At 43.5% G+C, this 19,115-nt stretch overlaps 1 protein-coding gene across 2 annotated transcripts in view; it reads right to left on the reverse strand.

Moving 5' to 3' along the window:
* Positions 1–9,343: 9,343 nt before the first annotated feature.
* The window catches only part of DHFR (dihydrofolate reductase), a 37,008-nt gene continuing 27,236 nt past the window's right edge, over positions 9,344–19,115 (reverse strand). The window contains exons 5-7 of one of the 2 annotated variants that reach the window (XR_014787641.1): positions 10,514–10,629; positions 9,862–10,052; positions 9,345–9,482 (exon numbers count right to left, since the gene is read on the reverse strand). Coding sequence is in view for 1 of the 2 variants with exons in the window: in XM_084833566.1 (XP_084689692.1) it covers positions 9,974–10,052; positions 10,514–10,629 (195 nt within the window). In the remaining variant the exon portion in view is untranslated. Of the gene's footprint in view, positions 10,053–10,513; positions 10,630–19,115 lie in introns of both variants that reach the window. The other variant, XM_084833566.1, reaches the window with a different exon arrangement.

Genomic DNA, 19,115 nt, shown 5'->3' on the forward strand with positions numbered 1-19,115 from the left:
ATTTAATTCCAAAGCTGTTTTTACAGCAGTATTCAATCAAAGAAGTCCTGCTCTGAACAGTAAACAAGGAACAATTATTTCTTTTACCCGAAAAAACATGACTTGTTGAATTGAGGAATGAAACAGTAAATGCATTGTTGTCTCTGCTTACAGCATACATCCAGAGTTTTAAAAGAAAATTATTTAATGTAAAATACTAATTTATGTTTTCAGCTCTTCAACTAGTGAGAAGTGTGGAGCAGCCTTTAACAGAGCAATCCTATGCTCACATTTACACCAGGACATGAGAAACATCAGTAGAATGGCCACCGTACCCAATGTATCCTCAGCCCGGGTAGGGAGGGGGAAAACACACAAGGAAAATACGAAAAGGCAGAAAAACAACAGGCATGCTTCCAGCATCACAGTGCCCACCAGTAGTGATACCCTCAAGCCAGTCACATACAGAGGGAGGCACTGAACTCACAGCACTGCTGTGAGTGTATCACTATTCACACAACACAATGCCACAACACTGCCAATACATCAGCCCAAGTGGCACAGCCAGCAATTACCTGCTACTGCCAGTCCTCAGCTATCCCTACAGGGAGGAGAACAAATCCCCTTATATTCTCCCCACAACCACCATTTTGAAGCACAATACACACAGGGGAGGAAGAAGAGCCCACACAACACAGCACCCACATAGGCCTGTGGGCAGGACACCTGAAGAGAGTACTTACAGTCTTCCTGGGATGGAGTTTTCCACTCTAGGAGGGAAAGATTCCTTTGACAGCCAAGGGGAAGAGCCAGGACACACTGGCCCACTACATAGGGTAGGGAATCAGGAACTGGAAGATGGGAGTTTGAGTCCCACCAGAGAGAAGGGGACAACATTAACCCACTCAGCATCTGATAGGCCAACCTGGCCAGGTAGCATCCCAGCAGGCCTAAATGGCCCTCCCTCCCAACTGGCTGACTCATACATCCTGTTAGCAGCACCCATTCCACTTGTGCTCCCTGAGAGTCCTGTCCCCTCACAATGCGGTTGGTGAGATGTTATGGTTCTCTTAGGAAAGGTGAACATTAGAAAAGCATAACTTGCAAAATCTTCCATGAAGAAACCAAAGCTAAATGGAAATCTGGAGATGTATAATATCCAATTATAGGCCTTAAAAGGGCTCTTTCAGCCAAGCTAGCCTTAGGGAAAAGTAAGAAGGAGCTACCCATAGTCCTGAAACAGCCTACATGTTTCCTAGCAAGTCCTATCAACACCCATGGAATCTGGGAACGTACAAGTAGCTTTAGATGATGGTGTATACTAGGGCAGGGAATTTGGTGCCCTCCAGATGATTTGGCCTGCAACTACCATCAGCCCAACCAGTATGGCTAATGGTCTGGGATTATGGAAGTAGTAGTTCCAAATCATCTGGAGGGCATCAGGTTGCACACCCAAGCTGTATACATTTACATTCACTGGAGAAAGCCCAGTAAGTCCATAGCAGGGATAAAGATGCTGCATTTTTCTAGTTACAGAATTCTCTATTTTAATATGCTAAAATAGGGATGGGGAACCCCTGGTCCACTGAGGCTTGGACTCCCTCCACAGGCCCCTCCCCAAGCCCCAAGCTCAGAGGTTGCCAGGGTGTTGGGGAGAGGACTCCCCATTGTTATCTCTGATTTGTGATTGGAGATAAAGTGCAAATTACCCTTATTTATCATGGTGCTCCTGGCTTTGGTGTGCATGTGGGAATCACTCCTCCACCCAGCACCTTAGGTGAGGAAGCAATTACCATGCTGCTAGTCCATGGTGGGGTTGGATTCAAACAATCATATGATGCACTCTGGATGGTAGTGTCAGCATTCACGATCCCTCAAGCACACATGCTCAGGCAATCTGACACCAGACACCCAAATCAGCATAATTTTTTTTTGTAGGAAATCCCATGGCCAAGTCTTAATGGCTACACTCTTTTGAAATCATATAGCTGATGGTCAGTAGCTCTAGGCTCTAAGTAATTCCAGAACAGTCAAAAGCAGAACACTATCACCATGCCTGAGATCCTCATCAACGTGGTTTCCCCATTGCCATCTCTACGGTTCTGAACACAAGGGAAAGTACTAAGGATTCCTGTAATATCCAACCCAGGCAATCCATACATGGGGTTCAAAATCCTGGACAAGGAATGGGAATGATTCTTGGAATGATTTCTCCCAGGCAATCAAAGGAGTAGATTCTAGAAAGGCCTAAACAAAAGCATACCCACAGAGAGTTAGTCCAACTTTGAATCTTTTGTTGGAAACTGTAGGCTACATGGTCGAAGCCTATCAGATCCAAGGGTAAATCCACACAAAGAGTTTCACACAATAGCTTGCACCTTGGTAACTCCACGATGCATGAGTGCAGACAGAGAAAAGTCTAAGAATCAAGACCAAACCCAGCCTGATGGCACTCTGAGCTGATGACAGTGAAGACAGCAAACAAGAGTTCAAAGTCTGTGAAAAGCATTGTGGTATTTTTCATGGCAAGTTCTTAGCAATCCAAAGTTCTAATTCAAAAGACAGTCCATGTGCAGAGTACCTCCAGAGGCTCAGACGGTGGTGAATCTAAAGAAACTACGTTCGAGGCAATGAAGATGAGATGTTCCTAGCAAAGGCTCCTAGGCTTTGCATCAGCTTAAAGGGGAAAAGCATGACTTTAAGACACCTCCACCAGACCTCTTGACAGACAGAGGCTTTTAGACTTTCAGCAAAGCCCCTGTCTAAACAAGGGTTAAACAAAGCCCATCACTGCTCAGCCCTCCAGCATTGATGCTTCAACCTGAGTGACTCTTCTGCAAACCCCACCCCACCTCTGCCAAGTTCCCACAGACAGCTTCCAGCCTCTCTGCCTCCCAAGGCCAGACCAACAAGTTGACAGAGAGTAGGGTGACTCCCCTGGCTCTGCTCTGAAAACACTAACAGAGTGTTAGCTCACATAGATTCTGACATTCCAGAGGCTGAGTAGACCCAAGCCCTTCCAAGCTACTTCTAATCAAATCTTCGCTATAAACCACAAAGCCCACTGCAGTGCTGAAGCTGAGCCCTGACAGGCAGCTAGAAAATATGTAGGTAAGTGTAGCAGTCAGCTTTCTTCTAGAAGGCAATGTTCATATGCCCATCACATAGTTTTATGATGATGTCCAGAAAGTGAATGCGCTGCAGGCTCAGGCAGGTGGAGATCTGTGAAGTTTTCAGTGGACCTTCTTAAGGACTTTCTTCCTCTAAGTCCTGATTATTATGTTATCAATATCTCTCATGTAGAGGCACCAAGACACTTCACAAGTTCCATGGCCGTTGATAGGACTTGCTAGGAAACATGTAGGCTGTTTCAGGAATATGGCTAGCTCTTTTTTCCTTTCCCCTAAGGCTAGCTTGGCTGAGAGAACCATTTTAAGGCCTATAATTGGATATATACCTGCAGATTTCCATTTTGTTTCTTCATGGAAGACTTTTCAAGTTATGCTCTTCTAATGTTCACCCTTCCTAAGAGGCCCATAAAATCCTACCCACTGAATTTCATGTTTCTCCCTAAGTCCTTAGTTTCCTGGTTATTTATATGTCTGTAACTAAGCCAAAGAACTTGTAACTTAAATAATTCCACATTCTTTCCTAGTTTACCGTGTCAAATTTTTTATTGCAAGCTTCATTACGGACTTGTCCTCTTGTAATCTGCAAAATGCCATGAATATTGATAGTTCTATCCATCCATCTATCTCAACTTATAAATAATACTAATGGATCTTTTCCACCAAAATCTTTTGCAGTTATATACCTCTTAGAAGGGGAGGTGTGGGCATAACTGCTTTCTGAGTCTACTCTGGGATGCACTTTCTAAAGCCCCTTATCGTGTGTCTCTCTTTTTCACTTTTCCCAATAAAGTGAAACTGTGGATTGTGTATTAAAATTTATTTCCATCCTGTTTTCAATGTGCATGTAAGATTAAAACTTGGTGGTTCTGTTTACATACCTAGATATGTGATACTTGCATTTTCTGCATGTCATTTTTAGAAGTTGCAGGATTTCCAATACATTTCCAATAGGTCTGAGGCTTCAGGTGTTACACTTGTGGCATGGCAGCTACTGAAAGATAGAGCCATGGCTGGTCCTACAGTGTAGAACCTGCAGAATGTGAAAGTAGCCGTTTTAACTATGCTAGTGCATCTCTTTTCTGTTTCTTTGCTGATTATGTTGGTGTGCTTAAAAACATTGCACTTATGTGGAGAACTGCTTCATATCCACAGAATACTTTTCTTTTAAAGAACTACAGTTCGCAAAAGAGCAAGCAAGTCATGGGTGAAATCCAGTTGTGTCCATCCACTGACAAGATGGCATCTGCCAATCCCCCTGCAGCCCCCAAGGCCCACTCAAATCTTCTTCTGAGGGTTGTAGTACAAAATGATTTAAAACATATTTATTCTATATACCTCACTGTACTCTGAGGTGGCAGGAAACCCTTCACCTCCAGAATCTTGGCCTATCTTGCCCCACAAGTAGGCCCGTTGGTTTTAGTGTGACATTTTAGAAGTAGTTTTGAGACAACTTCTTGTTGTAGAATAAGAAAAATAAAATCATTTCTCCCAATCTCTGCTGCTAAGTGCAATGAATAACCTGGCACGTTGAGTGACAATGTAATTACCAGTCACTAAGAAAAGTATAATACAGATATAATTTAATCCCCCTCAATCATGCTTTCCTGGGAACAAAGTGTTCTAAACAGCTTAAAAATTAAATATTGTTTAATAGTAGCACAAGTGGGAATGCTGAAACCAGCTGGTCTGCAATACAGTTCCAAAAGGAGACTGGTGATTCACCTAAACTATGCCAGCCTTCAGCAAAATTTTGGAGAGTTTAATTATCACACTACATTCACATATGCACAGTAGTGGTGCATTACTAGGTGGCTAGCTGTACTCCTGTTCAGCCCACTTCTCTGTTCAAATGTGGGTGTTTTCCTACCTACATATACTTTTAATAGGCTGTCTCCTTTATCTACCTTTACTTGTATCTGTATGTGATGGAATAACTGATTACCCCTAGATAGCTAGATTAGCACTTAATTAGGTGGGAAATGTTGGAGCAGCAGTTGATGTAATCCCTAAGAGCAGGCCACTGAAAGCTCATTGTATCCACAAGGGATGGAGTGGAGAAGACATAGTAATAAACTATACATTGTGTCATAAAGTCTCCATGAAGACAAGTGGGAGGTGGGCCAGAACCTTCCTTTCCTGTCATATACATGGAGTCTGACAGGAAATGGCAATAGAGAACCTCATTCTAGATGCATGTGTGTCTTAAAAAGCTAGTGATTTTGAAATACTTTCAGGCATACAGGCAATGCCTTGTTAACTGTGCAATGTATGCAGAACAATTGGAGAGCCCAGCCACACCCATGAACTGATTAAGCCCTGTGTGTAGGTCAGGGGTGCAGAACTAAGGGCTCAAAGGCCACATCTGGCAACCCAGGGTTCTCCAGGTTACACCTACTTCCCTGGCCCCACCTCCTTTCCCCCAACTGCCGATCATTTGGTGATTTCCTGGCTTCAGTGTAGCTCCCCCCCCCCCAATTCTAAATTGTTTAAATGACTCTCTTAAGGCTTAGTTACATGCAGTAAGAGTTTTAAGTTAAAATATGTTGGTATTTTTGGTTTATCAGCACCATCCTTTTTGCCAACATCCTCGCCCACCATGGGAATGTGGCCCCTGAGAACGTTTCCAGAAGGAAGTTTGGCCCTCAGGCTGAGAGGTTCTGCTCTGCTGGTGTAGGTCATCAGGAAAATGACTGACAGAAGTTTAAGCGAGTAAATAGTTGTTATAACTTTGCAGTTGACAGGGACTGATACTAAAGGCAAAATTCTTTTTACTCCTAACTAAAATGAAGGAACACTTGTAGAAAGTACTATTCCAAGTCTTAAAATATCTTGCTGAAAAACGTTTATTAGACAGCAATCCTATGGCCCCTGGGCAGCATCTGGGGGGTTGGGCCTAGGATAGTTCACATTTCTGGATCCAAGGTCAGAGTCAGAGCTCCGACCCAGCAGTCCAAGCCCACTCCCCCCTGGCATGGGGAACAGCACAGCTGCCTCTCTGAGGTCTGAAAAGTGACCTCAGAGGGAAGGTAAAGGGGGAGTTCCTGTGGGTGGGGAACAGACTGGGGATGCTCCCGTACAAGGAATCCTTCAGCCTCCCCAGCCTCCTTCCCTCTCTGACACCTCAGCTAGACGGGCCAAAAAGCCCGTCAAAATGCAGAGCGGGAGGAGTACAGAGGTGACGACTGCCTCCACCACTCCTCCCACTCTACGTTGCATGACCATAAGCCACCAAGTTCAGAGGCTTATGGCCATCCCCATAGGATTGCACCCTTAATGTGCTTTTGAAGTCTAGAATAATGAACAATGAATTTTATTTAAAATAGGAGCTAAACTTAAAAGCCATGGAATTTAATTTTTGAAAATATGGTCTATCTTTAGACTCATGGAAGACAGAGCTATATCAAATGCTACTAATCATGATAGCTACATGACAGCTATATCATTATCTCCAGTAACAGAGGCAACATGCCTCTGAATACCTGTTGCTGGGGAACAGCAGCGGGAAAGGCCTATTGCCCTTATGTCCTGCTTGAGGGCTTCACATTGGAACATCTGGTTGGCTGCTTTGGGAACACAATACTGGACTGGATAAGCTTTTGGTCTGATCCAGAATGGCTTTTCTTATGTTCTTTGACTCTTGTTAAAGTCAGTAGACTCATTAATATTCCTTTGACTTTTACATGTTGACATTTTAAACTCAAATGTAAACAGAAAACGCGTTTGTTCTGAAATGACAAAAAGAGCATTAAATGGAAGAAGGTAGCAGGGAATTAAAAACATATCATGGAAAATGATATGACAACAGTGTTCTGTCTGAGCATCTGAGGGTAAAAAAAGACTTGCGTATCATATGGTATTATCAAGAGAATGCTTAGTGCTACTTCACTTACTTTCCGATCTTTTCTGTAGAAAATTGGATTCTGTGGAGAAATGTATCAGTCACAAGTTGATAATTTTTGGAAATTACCCACTTTTAAAAATTCTTAATGCAGATTATAGTAACTTCCTACCATTAGTAGGTGCATCAGGCTGTGATTCATAAACAAAGTGCCTGCTGCTAAGCAACTTGAATTTTCCTTCCTAGTTTTCATTTAGTCAATAGCACCAACCTCTCCCTCCAAAAAACCCCACTTAGATTTTAAGCATCAAATTGTTCAAACCTACGATTTGAGCCATTCAATGGAAAAACTGATAAAATTAAAATTCATATATTGACCAGTTGCTGTTAAAGTTGAGCTACCGAGGAAGAGAGACTTTTGAATTGCCTATCAGTTCAATACAGTCCACGCCTGCTTGCAGTGAAATTGCATACTCTAGATAAGGGGTTGGCAATTTATTGCCCCCGAGGCCGCATGGGATGAGTGATACATTGGAGATCTGCACAGGCATGCATCACATACATCTATGCATACATCAACACACTATTCCCACCTGCATCTCAACACAGAGGTTTAAACCTCCCCGTGTACTGAGACTGTGCTTACTCTGCTGACCAGCTGCGCAGGGGAGGTGCTTGATTTAAATCATGCTCCCAACAGTTGGGAGTATGATTGTGCTGAGGAAAAGGGCAGGTGGGGATGACTCTTCTTGCATGCCCCTTTCCTTAGCACAATTGTAGCAGCAACATGGGGAGAATTTGGCAGGAGGTGGGGAGTCTGGCAGCATGCATACTCTCAGTGGGCCAAAAAGGCAGCCTCAGAAGGCTGTGGGTTCCCCAGATGTAGACCTGAATGGATAACAATGCTTCACAGCAAAAAACATCAGTTGGTAGCACTGCTAAGTTATGTATTTGGTCGTGTTTTCTGATTTGAGGCAGGAACACACTCTGTGGGTATGGCTCCTCTGATGACCTTCGCCCAGTATAAAGACAAGGCCAATCTAAATCAACTAGTTAAATCTTAATTTGCAAAGTGTCACACTTCTGAAAAGCTTAAGACACTGGGTTGGATCCAGGATTTGCCTTTCATAGACAGAAGGTTTCTGCTCATGGAAAGTGCCTCCACTCAACTGTCAGGGGTCCCCCCAACCCCCCTCACAGCTCCTCCCATTCAACAGCACCTCCCAACCCTCTGTGTAGCATTTTTAGGGGACTGGAGGGGCTGTCATGAAGAGGCTGGGGTGGGAAGGTTTGCTCCTTCCTACCCAGTTTTATGTGCCTAAATCTAGATCCAACCTGGTCTTTACTGAAATGGGTTCTCAAGATCCATGATTCTTAGAAAGTGTAGTGGACCTCTTTAAAAGGAGTGAGGCAGTTGCTATGGGAGACAAACTCCTTGAACATATTCATTTACAAAATGTTGCATTTGCTTTGACAGTTAAGAGAACGGAATGCTTTTCATTGTCTTTCCTCTCTCACTTTCTCCCCCCTTTTACCCTTGGGTGGGGATGGTATTTTGTATGTATGTTCTGTTTGTATAAACAATTAGTTCTAAAAGAGACAGTGGAATGCCAGCTGGAATCAATGCCCTTTCTTTTGTATTTTTTGAGGACGTGTGTGAATACAGCAGGATGGGAACATTGGAAGAGGTCTTAGTTCGTGTAAGCTTTTTGCTTCCTAGGATCACTTAGGACACAATCATACAGGTTGCGCCCTGGGTACTTGTAAGCCCCTAAACTTGGAGGCTTACAAGTATCCTATGCAGAAAGGGAGGCGCTTTGCACCTGCCTCCCTGCAATTTAGGTAGATGGGCAATTTTGCCCATCTAGTGGAGGCTCCGGGGAGGGGGATGGAAGGAGGCTAGGGCGGCCATAGGAAAGACTGGACTACCACCCTGGTCTCCTCCCCTCCCCTGGGAATGCCCCCTTCTCGTCGTTACTGTGCTCCATTTTACAAGCATGGAGAAGCAGCTGGCGCTCTCTGCACCGGCTATGAGGGAGAGGGGAGCATGGTTTCCTGCCTCCAAACTTGGAGCCCCATCTACAAGCTCAGAGCCAGGAAACCAAAAAATCCTATGTCCCACAGATGCTGTCAAGGGGACATAGGATTGCCCCCTCTGTCATGCACTCCAAGCATGTTCTGCTCATACTGCTGTTCACAGTGAAGATGAAGTCAGAAATCTGACTTTCACTGTAGCTGGCAGATATGGCCCTATCATATACCTTTGGACAGAAAGTTTGCTAGCCAAAGGGTCCTGGATAGCTTAAAAAAAAAAATCTATTTAAGCTGTAGTGAAGGAGATGTGCATGAAGAGAGCAAATAGTGAAATCTTTACAGAAGGAACAGATGAAGTTCTAGAATTCACAATTTTTTCATTAAATTTTCATTAATGATTTATTCTGTCTATAAACATGGAATGTATCTTTCAATGGAAGTATGGAAAGCTTATATGAACAAAATATAACATTTACATTCCAGTTTCTATGATTGTGCCTCTCCGCCAACAGCAGCTGCATTTGCCTGAGCAGTGGAAGAGGAAGAAGGAGCGAGCCAGAGATGCATAGTATGTGAAAGAGACTTGGTTAAAGCGCAGCCTATGCATATTTACTTGGAAATAAATCTCATTGACTTCAGTAGGATTTACTTTTGTGTAACTTTGCATAGGATCAGGATCTTCACCTGCTCTCTGGAAGGGAAAAGGAGAAGCTGCTCCTTCTGCTTGACTCTCACCAGCTGCAGCTAGGCTATCTCTGTAAAGAAGTCCTCTGCTGTTTACTGCAGCAGCAGTTGCTCTCCAGAGTGCTACTCCTGGAGCAATGTCTTCTTTGCCATGATAGTCTCAACTGCTGGGGCTGGGAGAGGCACAGTGGTGACTTATTTTTCCTCCTGGAAAATATGTGAGGCCGGCAAAAGTTGTGGTTCATTCTGCAAAATGGATGAAATGAGTAGTATGTGTTGAGGCAAGAGGTGTCACATCAAATAAGGTCTAGATTCTCTTTTCATACACTTCAAATTTGTACTGAATGCCATTCTCTTCCTGGATATCAGTAGGGACACCTGCATAACTAGAGAGATAATAATTTACATTTAATTTGATAAAATTAAATACATATTGATGAACTGGAAAAAAATGAAGTTATTTTGTTGTGCACATATCACTGGTTCAATTCCCCCAGCACACAGCATACATAAACTTGTGAAATGTTTTGTTATGTCAGTAATAGTAAGCTTTACTGGGGTGGGGGGGTGGGTGGGATGATGATCGTGGGCATGGCCACAACCACTGATGTCATCTGTCCTGTGGAGGGTCTGGTGGGGGCAATTTGGCCTCCTACCAGAAAACAGTTCCCAGCTACATACACTTACCTGGGAGAAAGTCCAATTGGACTCTATGGGATGTACTTCCCAGTAGGTGTGCACAGGATTGCACTAAGGGTGCAATCCTATACATATACCCGTAAGTCCCATTGAATTCAATGGGGCTTACTTTTTTAGTTGATACAGGAATTGTCCATATAATACTTACGCAGGTAGAAGTCTGTATTTTTCACAATCAATTTCTGGAAAAAATGTATCACTTTCAAAGTCATGCAAGATTCTTGTCACAAACAGTCGCTGATGAACTGGCTTGTCCATTGCTGCCTTTAAAAAAGCAAGTCAAACAGATGAGTACCTGTTCTCTTAACTAGACAACACTGAAGATTATGCTTGTTCAATGAGCATTAATGTAGATTTTGACTGATGACTTTAATATACCATCAATCATTTACAGGCAGGGGACAAAACATTTATTGAAACAATAAGCATCTTTAGAAAAATTACAGGTCAAAGTGTTGCAGAACCCAGAGTCAGAGAGACCACGGAGTGAAGGAAAAAGAGATTCGTCAGCTTACAACAATATATTCAAGGGAGAAAGAGCTCAGCAAGAACATGAAGCATGAGACTGCATGAGGCTACTTAGTCTGATCCCCGATATGGCTGCTACATTCCCCCCTTAAATGCATAATTTCATTACAATTATAGCATTTCTGATAACCATACAAAGCTTTTTGTGACATACATATTACTTAGCCTCTTGTTGGGCTATTAGAGCGTAGAGGGCAGCAGTTTTACTAGCTGAGACATAAACCAGATTGGTTAAACAGCGCATAAGACAAGGAACGCAGAGACATAACAGAACTTTTATGAACAATACTGGTAGAATTAGGATGAACAATGCTTCAAGCCAGCTAAGATCTGGAAGCCAAAGGGTCAACTAATTGAGCTAATTGTTTTGTTTTATTGTTTTGTTAGCTACTATATTGTGCAGCTTGTTGATCTGTTCATCTACAGCATTGCCATTATTAGTTAAGTTAAAACAACAGAGCTTTTGGTGTGTCTCACAACTTAAATGATGAAGAAGGAAGAGGTAATCTATACCAGCTCTATTTTCTAGAACTGCACCTCTTAGATCACGCAACTCTTTATTTAACAATGACAATGCTCGTGAGGTGGCATTTATGCTTTTGGCTAAGCTGCAAGCTAACCAGTTGTTCTTTAGACCATTAGCCAAGGCTAAACCTGGAACCCCAACTAGTGACATTGCTAAGGCCAATTTTTCTGAGTCAGAATATAACTGCACATGACTATTACAATTTTTAGTTAGTTGGAGTGCTCGAGGCTGCCGTTGACGGATTTTCTCGGGCTACAGGGGAAGAATTGGCACCAGTTCAATTGGCGGCTGAGGCAACATGGGTGGTTATCAGACAAGTTGGCAGGAATGAATGACCAAGTGCGGGAATTACATGTCTAAAACCATCCATGAGGCAAAAGTATGTGGGCATCATTAAAAGATATGTTTTGAATTTTATTACAGTGGAAGGGGGCCAGGGATAGCTTTGTATTTTCTGGAAAAAATTTTGACAATTAAGCATTTGTGCGCACGTAGCATTTGTTTCAGCAATGATGGGGGTGCGTAGAGTGAACTCTGTAGGGGGTAGGATCTTTGCAACCATGCCCCAATTAGCATTTTGGGAATAAGTTAAACTTACACCATAAACTTTTAACATGGTATCTTTTTGAATTTTCTCAGGATGTCTACAGACAGGTATTAGGCAAGAGCTAATAAGCCTGTTTGCAGGTATACCTCTTGGCAAACAAAAATGTTTTATTTTCATGATGTTAGCCAGGTGAAGCCAGTAATTATCAGCAAATCACTGGGACAAACTTCTCCTTCCAGGGGCAGACCCCCCTTTTTGCACCTTATTAAGGAAACACAATGCAGCACTACTAACACTACAACACGCATGTTTGATCTTCTTTGGGATCTGACCGTACGCTGGGCAGCTATTCACCTGGCAAGCTGCAGTAGGGTCTAGTCCCCTTCTTCAGTTCTCCAGTTGCAGGTCTGACCGTACGCAGGGGGACAGTTTCCCGGTGTGTCCACAGTAAGGTCTAGCCTGAGTCTTCTTACTACTTTTTCAGAATGATTTTTAAAGGATTTTCAGGATTTCTGTTTACAGTCTACTCTCCCCCTCTCGCTCTCTTGACTCGTGTCCAGTGTATCCAGGGTTTAACTCCAGCTGCTTTCATAGCTGTGGGGGTGGAAAGTATGACAGTTTTCAGTCTTCTCTATCTGGGAGTCAAAGGGTTATTTATCCCTCTTTAACTCATACTTTAACTCTTAATTGGAAAGGATGAACTTCTGTGATGGGAATGGCTTATTTTCTAAGACAAAGCTACGCTGGGCTTGAAGAACTTTGTTTAGTGTTTGGACTTCTTGTTTAAGGCTAACGTTTGCTTGCTTTTGATGCTGCTCCAGTGTCAATTATGAAGTCAATGTCACGGCCCCTCACAGTCAATGTCACGGCCCCTCTCAAGCTGTCTCCCTCTTCGCCCATTCTGGCCCCTTTGGTTTTCTCCTTTGTGTATTTGATTTATTTTATTTGGGCATTCATGCCACTAACGTCCATCTTGTCCACACTGGGCACACTGGTTCTTTTTTAAGAATCTTCTGCCTCTGCCGGGTCTTTTTTTTTCTTTCGTCCACGTCTTTTTGGGCCTCTGGGCTGAGGGAGGGGGGTATACTGGCGATAGGCATTTGAAAGACGCTCCAAGTACGCTCTGGGGCCTCGGTGGCACCTTGCAGCACTTTAGACACTTTGGTCATATTAATTGACTTCTTCATACCTGCTTTCATGGCTTCTAACAGCAGGGTTTGATACTGGGTGAGGCGCTCTAGCCCCACTTGTGTTTTGGGATTCCAGCGGGGGGGGGGGGGTACTTACAAGGAGGCTTTATTGGGTAACTTACAGCACACAGGCGTACTTAATGGTTGGATCAGACAGCTTCTCTGAACCACGAGCTATTGCGCTAAATGGGTTTTATACCATACATGTTACCCATAACACTAGCAAGCATTTTCAGCATAGGCTAGAAGTGTTTGGTTCTCAGGCACAGCTTCCTGTAAACAACTTCGCTTCCCAAAGTGCTTGATAACACTTTTTATTTATTAGTATGGGAAGACAAATTTTTTCTCTTTCTTTTGCTTTCTTTTTCTTTGCTGATCTGCCTGTATTGCAGATCATGTTTCAAACTTTTTATATAAAACTTTCTGCTCCATGCACCAGCCTTGTCTCTTTATTTGTCTTTTTCAAGTTAAACTTACTTAAACTTTTCTGCCTTACACTAGTCCCACTGACACACATTTGGGATAGGCTCTTCTTCTCCTAGTTACATTTTCTTCATTTTAAAGAACTATTACATTATTGTGGCTACTTTACCCCAGGTAATAAGCTCCAGGCACAATCAGCTGCTTTTAATTTACCCTGGGGGCAACTATGGCCACGCTTCTTCTCTACAAATGTTTTTTTTCTTTGCCTCTTGCCTTTTCTTTCTTCTTTTTTCCTCCCTCTTCTCTATCTGTCTGCTACTTTCTCTATTTTTTTTTTTTACTTGCTTTTGTCTTTCTTTCCTTGTCATCCATTGGGAACCACACTTAGTATCATTTGGAGTTGCAACTAACACTAATCTGCAAATATCACATATATTTTATGATATCTAAGAAATCATAAAATATACACAACAAACTTTTTCTGCAATTTAACACAATGAATGGAAAACACTTTTTGCATGGTAAGGCATGATGGAGCAGATCCAGCAATTATACTGCTCTTCTGGCTGAAAGCTCAGGGCTCATCAAAATCAAGGGACAGGCATACCCACACACACAAAGAGTTCTAGGTCACCATTTTTGCATCGGCAACTCTATGCTGCATGAGTTCTGGCAGAAGGAAATCTAAAAGTCACAGATCAAACTCAGCCTGCTGTACACTGAGCTGACTACAAACACAGACACATGGTCTACAGCGATGAGAGTTCAAGTTTATCCAAAGCTTCACAGCACTGTCCATGGCAAGTCTTTGACAATTTAAAATTTTAGTTCATGTGCAGAGTGTCTCTAAAAAGCCCAGACATTGATGGAGGCAAACAGAGAAGGCTCTGGGCAATGAAGATGCGATGTTTCCAGCAAAGGCTCTCCACTTTTGCATCAGTTTAAAAAGGGAAAGTGTGGCCCTACACCCCTTCTGACAGACAAGGGCCTTTAACTTTTTTTAGCAAGGCCTCTATCTAAACAGAGCGGCACAGCTCAGCTCTCTAGCCGTGACGCTTTAACCTGGGCAACTCCTCTGTAAATTTTATTTTACTTCTGTCAGGTTCTCTCACAGACATTTTAAAAACTTACTCTTTTTTTTTCTCTTCTAACCTGGTACACGAAAGCACTGAAACACTGAGTGCCGAAACTCAGGACGCTGGGGGGTGATGGGCATCGCTTTATACTTGCATTTTTCAGGCAGCCATTAATCTTCGGGGAGGCAGTGGGGTGATTTGCAGGACTTCAAAGGCAAGCTTCTCAGTTTGTTTGTATTTGTAAATCCCAAGCTCAAAACAGGACACGATGAGGTACAGGGCCACCAAATTCTTGCTTTGGCACGGGCAACAAATAACTCGGGTTAGCTTTCTTCGCTGGGGTCTCAAACAGGAAAACAGTCTTAATTTAAAGTTGTAACATCACTGACAGCGTCAGCCAGCCAGCTACACAGATCTCATTGTTTTTTAAGACAGTTGCTCCAATATCTTCTTTTCTTCTCAATCAGGTTGGGTCTCCCAGCTTACACAGTTTATTGCAGCTTTCAGGAGCATGGCAGTAGCGTGATTTTGGCTTGGCCAGGAACATGCTGTCTGGTTTCTCGGTCTCTTTAGCACACATACTTAGGCAGTGTAACACTGGACACTCAAATCAGTGAGATTTCTTCATTGCAGGGAATCCCACGGCAAAAGCTTAATGGTTACGTTCTTTAGAAATCATATAGCTGATGGTCAGTAGCTACAGGCTCTATGCAATTCTAACACAGTTCAAAGCTAAACACGGTTACCTTGACAGAGATCTTCAACGTGGTCTTTCCGCTTCATTCTGCTTTGGGACGGTCTTATGGCACACTTTTCACTCGAAGAGGGGTCTAGCCTGTGCTCTGGGGGCTGATTCTTCACCTTTATTTTCTATTTTGCCTTTATCTTCTGAGTCTTCATTTTCAGTTTCCATTTCTTAGGGATTTCATCTCAATTAGGCGAGGTGATGATGTTGCACAACTCAGAACGTTGTGGGCAATTTTCCTGCCCCCCCTCTCTCGGCGCGCTAGGCTAACAGCTACTTTTTCGGCCTTACACTCTCACGCTCCCACGCTTTGTTAAAAGCCAGACTGTCCTGCAACATTTTTCTAATTAACAGCCTCAGATCTTGTTTTTTTTCCTCTCAGCTCGACCTTGAGCTTTTTGCTGTTTTCTCTCTCTATTCTGAATCTTTTTTAAAAAAAACGTTTTTCCTTCTTTGTTTGACATACATCTCAAGGGGGTGCAAGGTTTGCTTCCCCCACCACCCATAGCCTCCCTCCTAAATTGAAGACAGACACAATTAGGGAATGGGAATTGGTCAGTGAGTAAGGGGTCTCACTGGCCGACACAAGAGGATTTTTCACACCACGCACTTTGCTACTGGCCTGGGCACCCGGACGGTCAACGGTATGCGTCAGAAACCGCAGTAGCCACTCACACAATCATCAATCTCTCCACTACATCCATATGTCCCTGCCACCCACTTTTCCCACTTTTTACCAGAGCGGAAAACAGCTTCCCCAGCTTCCTCAGCTTCCTACTGAGTACTGGCGTGCTAGGTACTGGCGCCCACTCGGGGGTGTGATCAGGCCCCCCTTCTACCCGCAAGGAGTAGGTTCTTTTGTACCACCAACACTGACCTTCTTCATAAGGCGGGGCCCTCTTTTTTTCTGCCCAGTGGCCTTTCTCCCTAAAGGCGGGGCCCTCTTTTTCCCATATACTTGCCTTTCTCCTGAAGGCTTCCAATGTGGGTTTCAACTCAATTGCAGCTGCGATACAGGCAGGGCTCAAGTTCCTTCCTCCGCTTCCCAAGGTTCTCTTGCCGCTCGCTGCCGTTTGGGCGATCCCGGTGCAGGCTTTCTCCCATTCACTCGACAAAAAGGTCGGTGGCGCCAAGAAAGGGAGGCATGCGCCGAGCTCGTCTTCCCGGTGCGGCGATCAAGAGCAGGCAACTGCCACCTGTCTGGCTCAGAGCCTGCCACATCCGAGTCACGGCACCATTTATGTTGCAGAACCCAGAGTCAGAGAGACCACGGAGTGAAGGAAAAAGAGATTCTTTATTTAACGCGCGGGCTTAAGGCTGGAATCATTTCCAAAGAGCCAGAAGCCCCGATTTACATTAGCACATTGGTTTTATAGACATTGTGACACATATGAAACGGCTCCTCCTCCCCCTCCCGCATGGGGTTGCAATCCTCAACATTTCTTCTCTTAGCACTATTGTTTATAATACAAGAACTGGGTTATAGGGTAGCCATGATAAGGAGAGAACAGAAGAGAACAGCAGAGAACAAGATATACAATTGTATGACCTTTGACAAGATAAGGAATTCCTGTGTCTCGTCAGCTTACAACAATATATTCAAGGGAGAAAGAGCTCAGCAAGAACATGAAGCATGAGACTGCATGAGGCTACTTAGTCTGATCCCCGATATGGCTGCTACAAAAGAAGAAAAGGCTCTGGAAAGCCAAAGACAGCACACAGGTACTCAAAGCGGGAGAACACCTGTCACCACAAGAATTGCCTTGCTGGAATATGAACACCAGTATTAGCTATCTAGATGCCTCTGGAAGCTCACAAATTGGGCAGGAAAGTGACCACTAACGGTGTTGTTTATTTCCACCCCACTAACATAAATATTTCCCCTGTGTTTTTCTACTATATATGCATATTACTATGAAGCAGCATACATTCTTCTATGTAAACTGATGTCACACCAACATAAACTTGGTCCAAGAGGAGAAAATGTTTTATGCATGGAAGTTTTTTTTTTTTTTTTTTTAGAACAAGGTTATTTAAGAAGATTACAACATATCCACAAGTGGTAAGAAGCGTTTTAGCCTGGAATGTGGCAAGAGCCTCAAAAATGGTCAATGTGATACATAAATCAGAAGCAGTCCATTTTGAAACCATGCACATTCTGTTCAGTGTAACTTCTTTAGTTATAGATTTAGAAAAAAACAGAAGAATTGCTTGTGAAAACAGCATGACCATTAACAGTTACCATTAAACTTAAAAGTATCTTCCTCACTTTTTCTCTCACAGTTAATCTTCTAAAGATGATTCACCTAACATTGTTTTCCTAACTACTGCTTTGACAAATGTCTGTTCATGCAGATGTAATCCAATAATTTAACAGTCAGCACTTGCTGGGAACATGGATTTCTAAAGAAACTGCTCCAATTGTGAATGCCTTCAGGTAAAAAGATGACATCTTCAGTGAGCTAGCTAGAACTCTTCTAGTATTTACTGGTCGATTTCCACGTAAGAGGTGCATAGGACCAAAATGGTAAGTTTCTGATAATATTCCCCTCTGACTAACCTCATAACACGCAATCAAATTCAGCAATGCATGCACTATTAAAAACCTAGCCAATACAAAGACAAGGAAGTGATGTCGGACAGAAACAGATTTGTAAGCCTTTGGGACAAGATTTCAAGTTTTATACTGGCAGCGTTCGGACAATCAGCGGGGGAAATAACACAATATGGGTTGTTTCCCCCGCATGTGCCAGTCACATGACCGGCATTTCCCTAATTGCCCATGCCATGTCACAGGTTGCCATGCTGTCTGAACCTGGCATGGCACGAGTGGTTTCTTACCCATCCCACAACCCCTGCTGCAAGCCGAATGTGGCCATTAAGTGATCTGTGGGTCACAGTACAGGGTGCTCATTTGATTAGTGGTACTATCTGGGGTAGACAACAACTGCAGGAACATAAGCATCTATCTTAGCAAATAGAACCTTCAGGGTCAAAAAGGAGCTTCAGAAGGCAATTTTCAGTTGGAAAACAGCATGGGGAGAAGAGTCAACCCCATCCCTCCAATGGAGACAGCAAACAAAGCATGAAGGAGGTGCCTGGTCAGAGCCTGGAAGTGTCACTCTGGGCATCCGCTGAGTCCTAACTTCATATACCACATGTCACCCCAACAGGGATGCCGAGAGGTGCACAAAGGAAGCACCTAAGTTGGATGGCACTGGGAGGAGTTCCTCCCAGTGTCAATCAAGTCCCTTTCTCCATACTGAGAGGGGCATAGACCTTGTTCACATGTAATGAGAACCCGTTAGTTGGGGATGTGAGGGGACACTGCCTGCAGTGCACCCACCTCTTCTGCTTTACAGTACAAGCCATAATCAGGTCCTTTGTAGGTTGTGTAGCATGACACGCAAACCCAGACTGTTGGGTTGTTGGGGGGGCTAAACAACCCAGCAATCCAAGTTTCACATCATGCTGCACAACCTATGAAGGAACCGATCATGGATTGCGCTATAAAGTGGAAGTGGGCACACTGCAAGCAATGTGTCCATATGTCCCTGAGAACTCATTAGTTTTTAAAATGATGGGTTGTCATTACGTGTGAACAGCCCCACAGAGCTCCATGCCTCTCTCAGCAAGGAGAAAGGCAAAATGGGGGAGAGGGGGCCTGCAATCCTATACACATACCTGTAAGTCCCACTGAATTCAATGGAACTTA

Source organism: Heloderma suspectum, chromosome 2, assembly GCF_057233095.1.
Source record: "Heloderma suspectum isolate Gila_16-S chromosome 2, 16-S_ref, whole genome shotgun sequence".
In the NCBI taxonomy this organism is placed as follows: Eukaryota; Metazoa; Chordata; class Lepidosauria; order Squamata; family Helodermatidae; genus Heloderma; species Heloderma suspectum.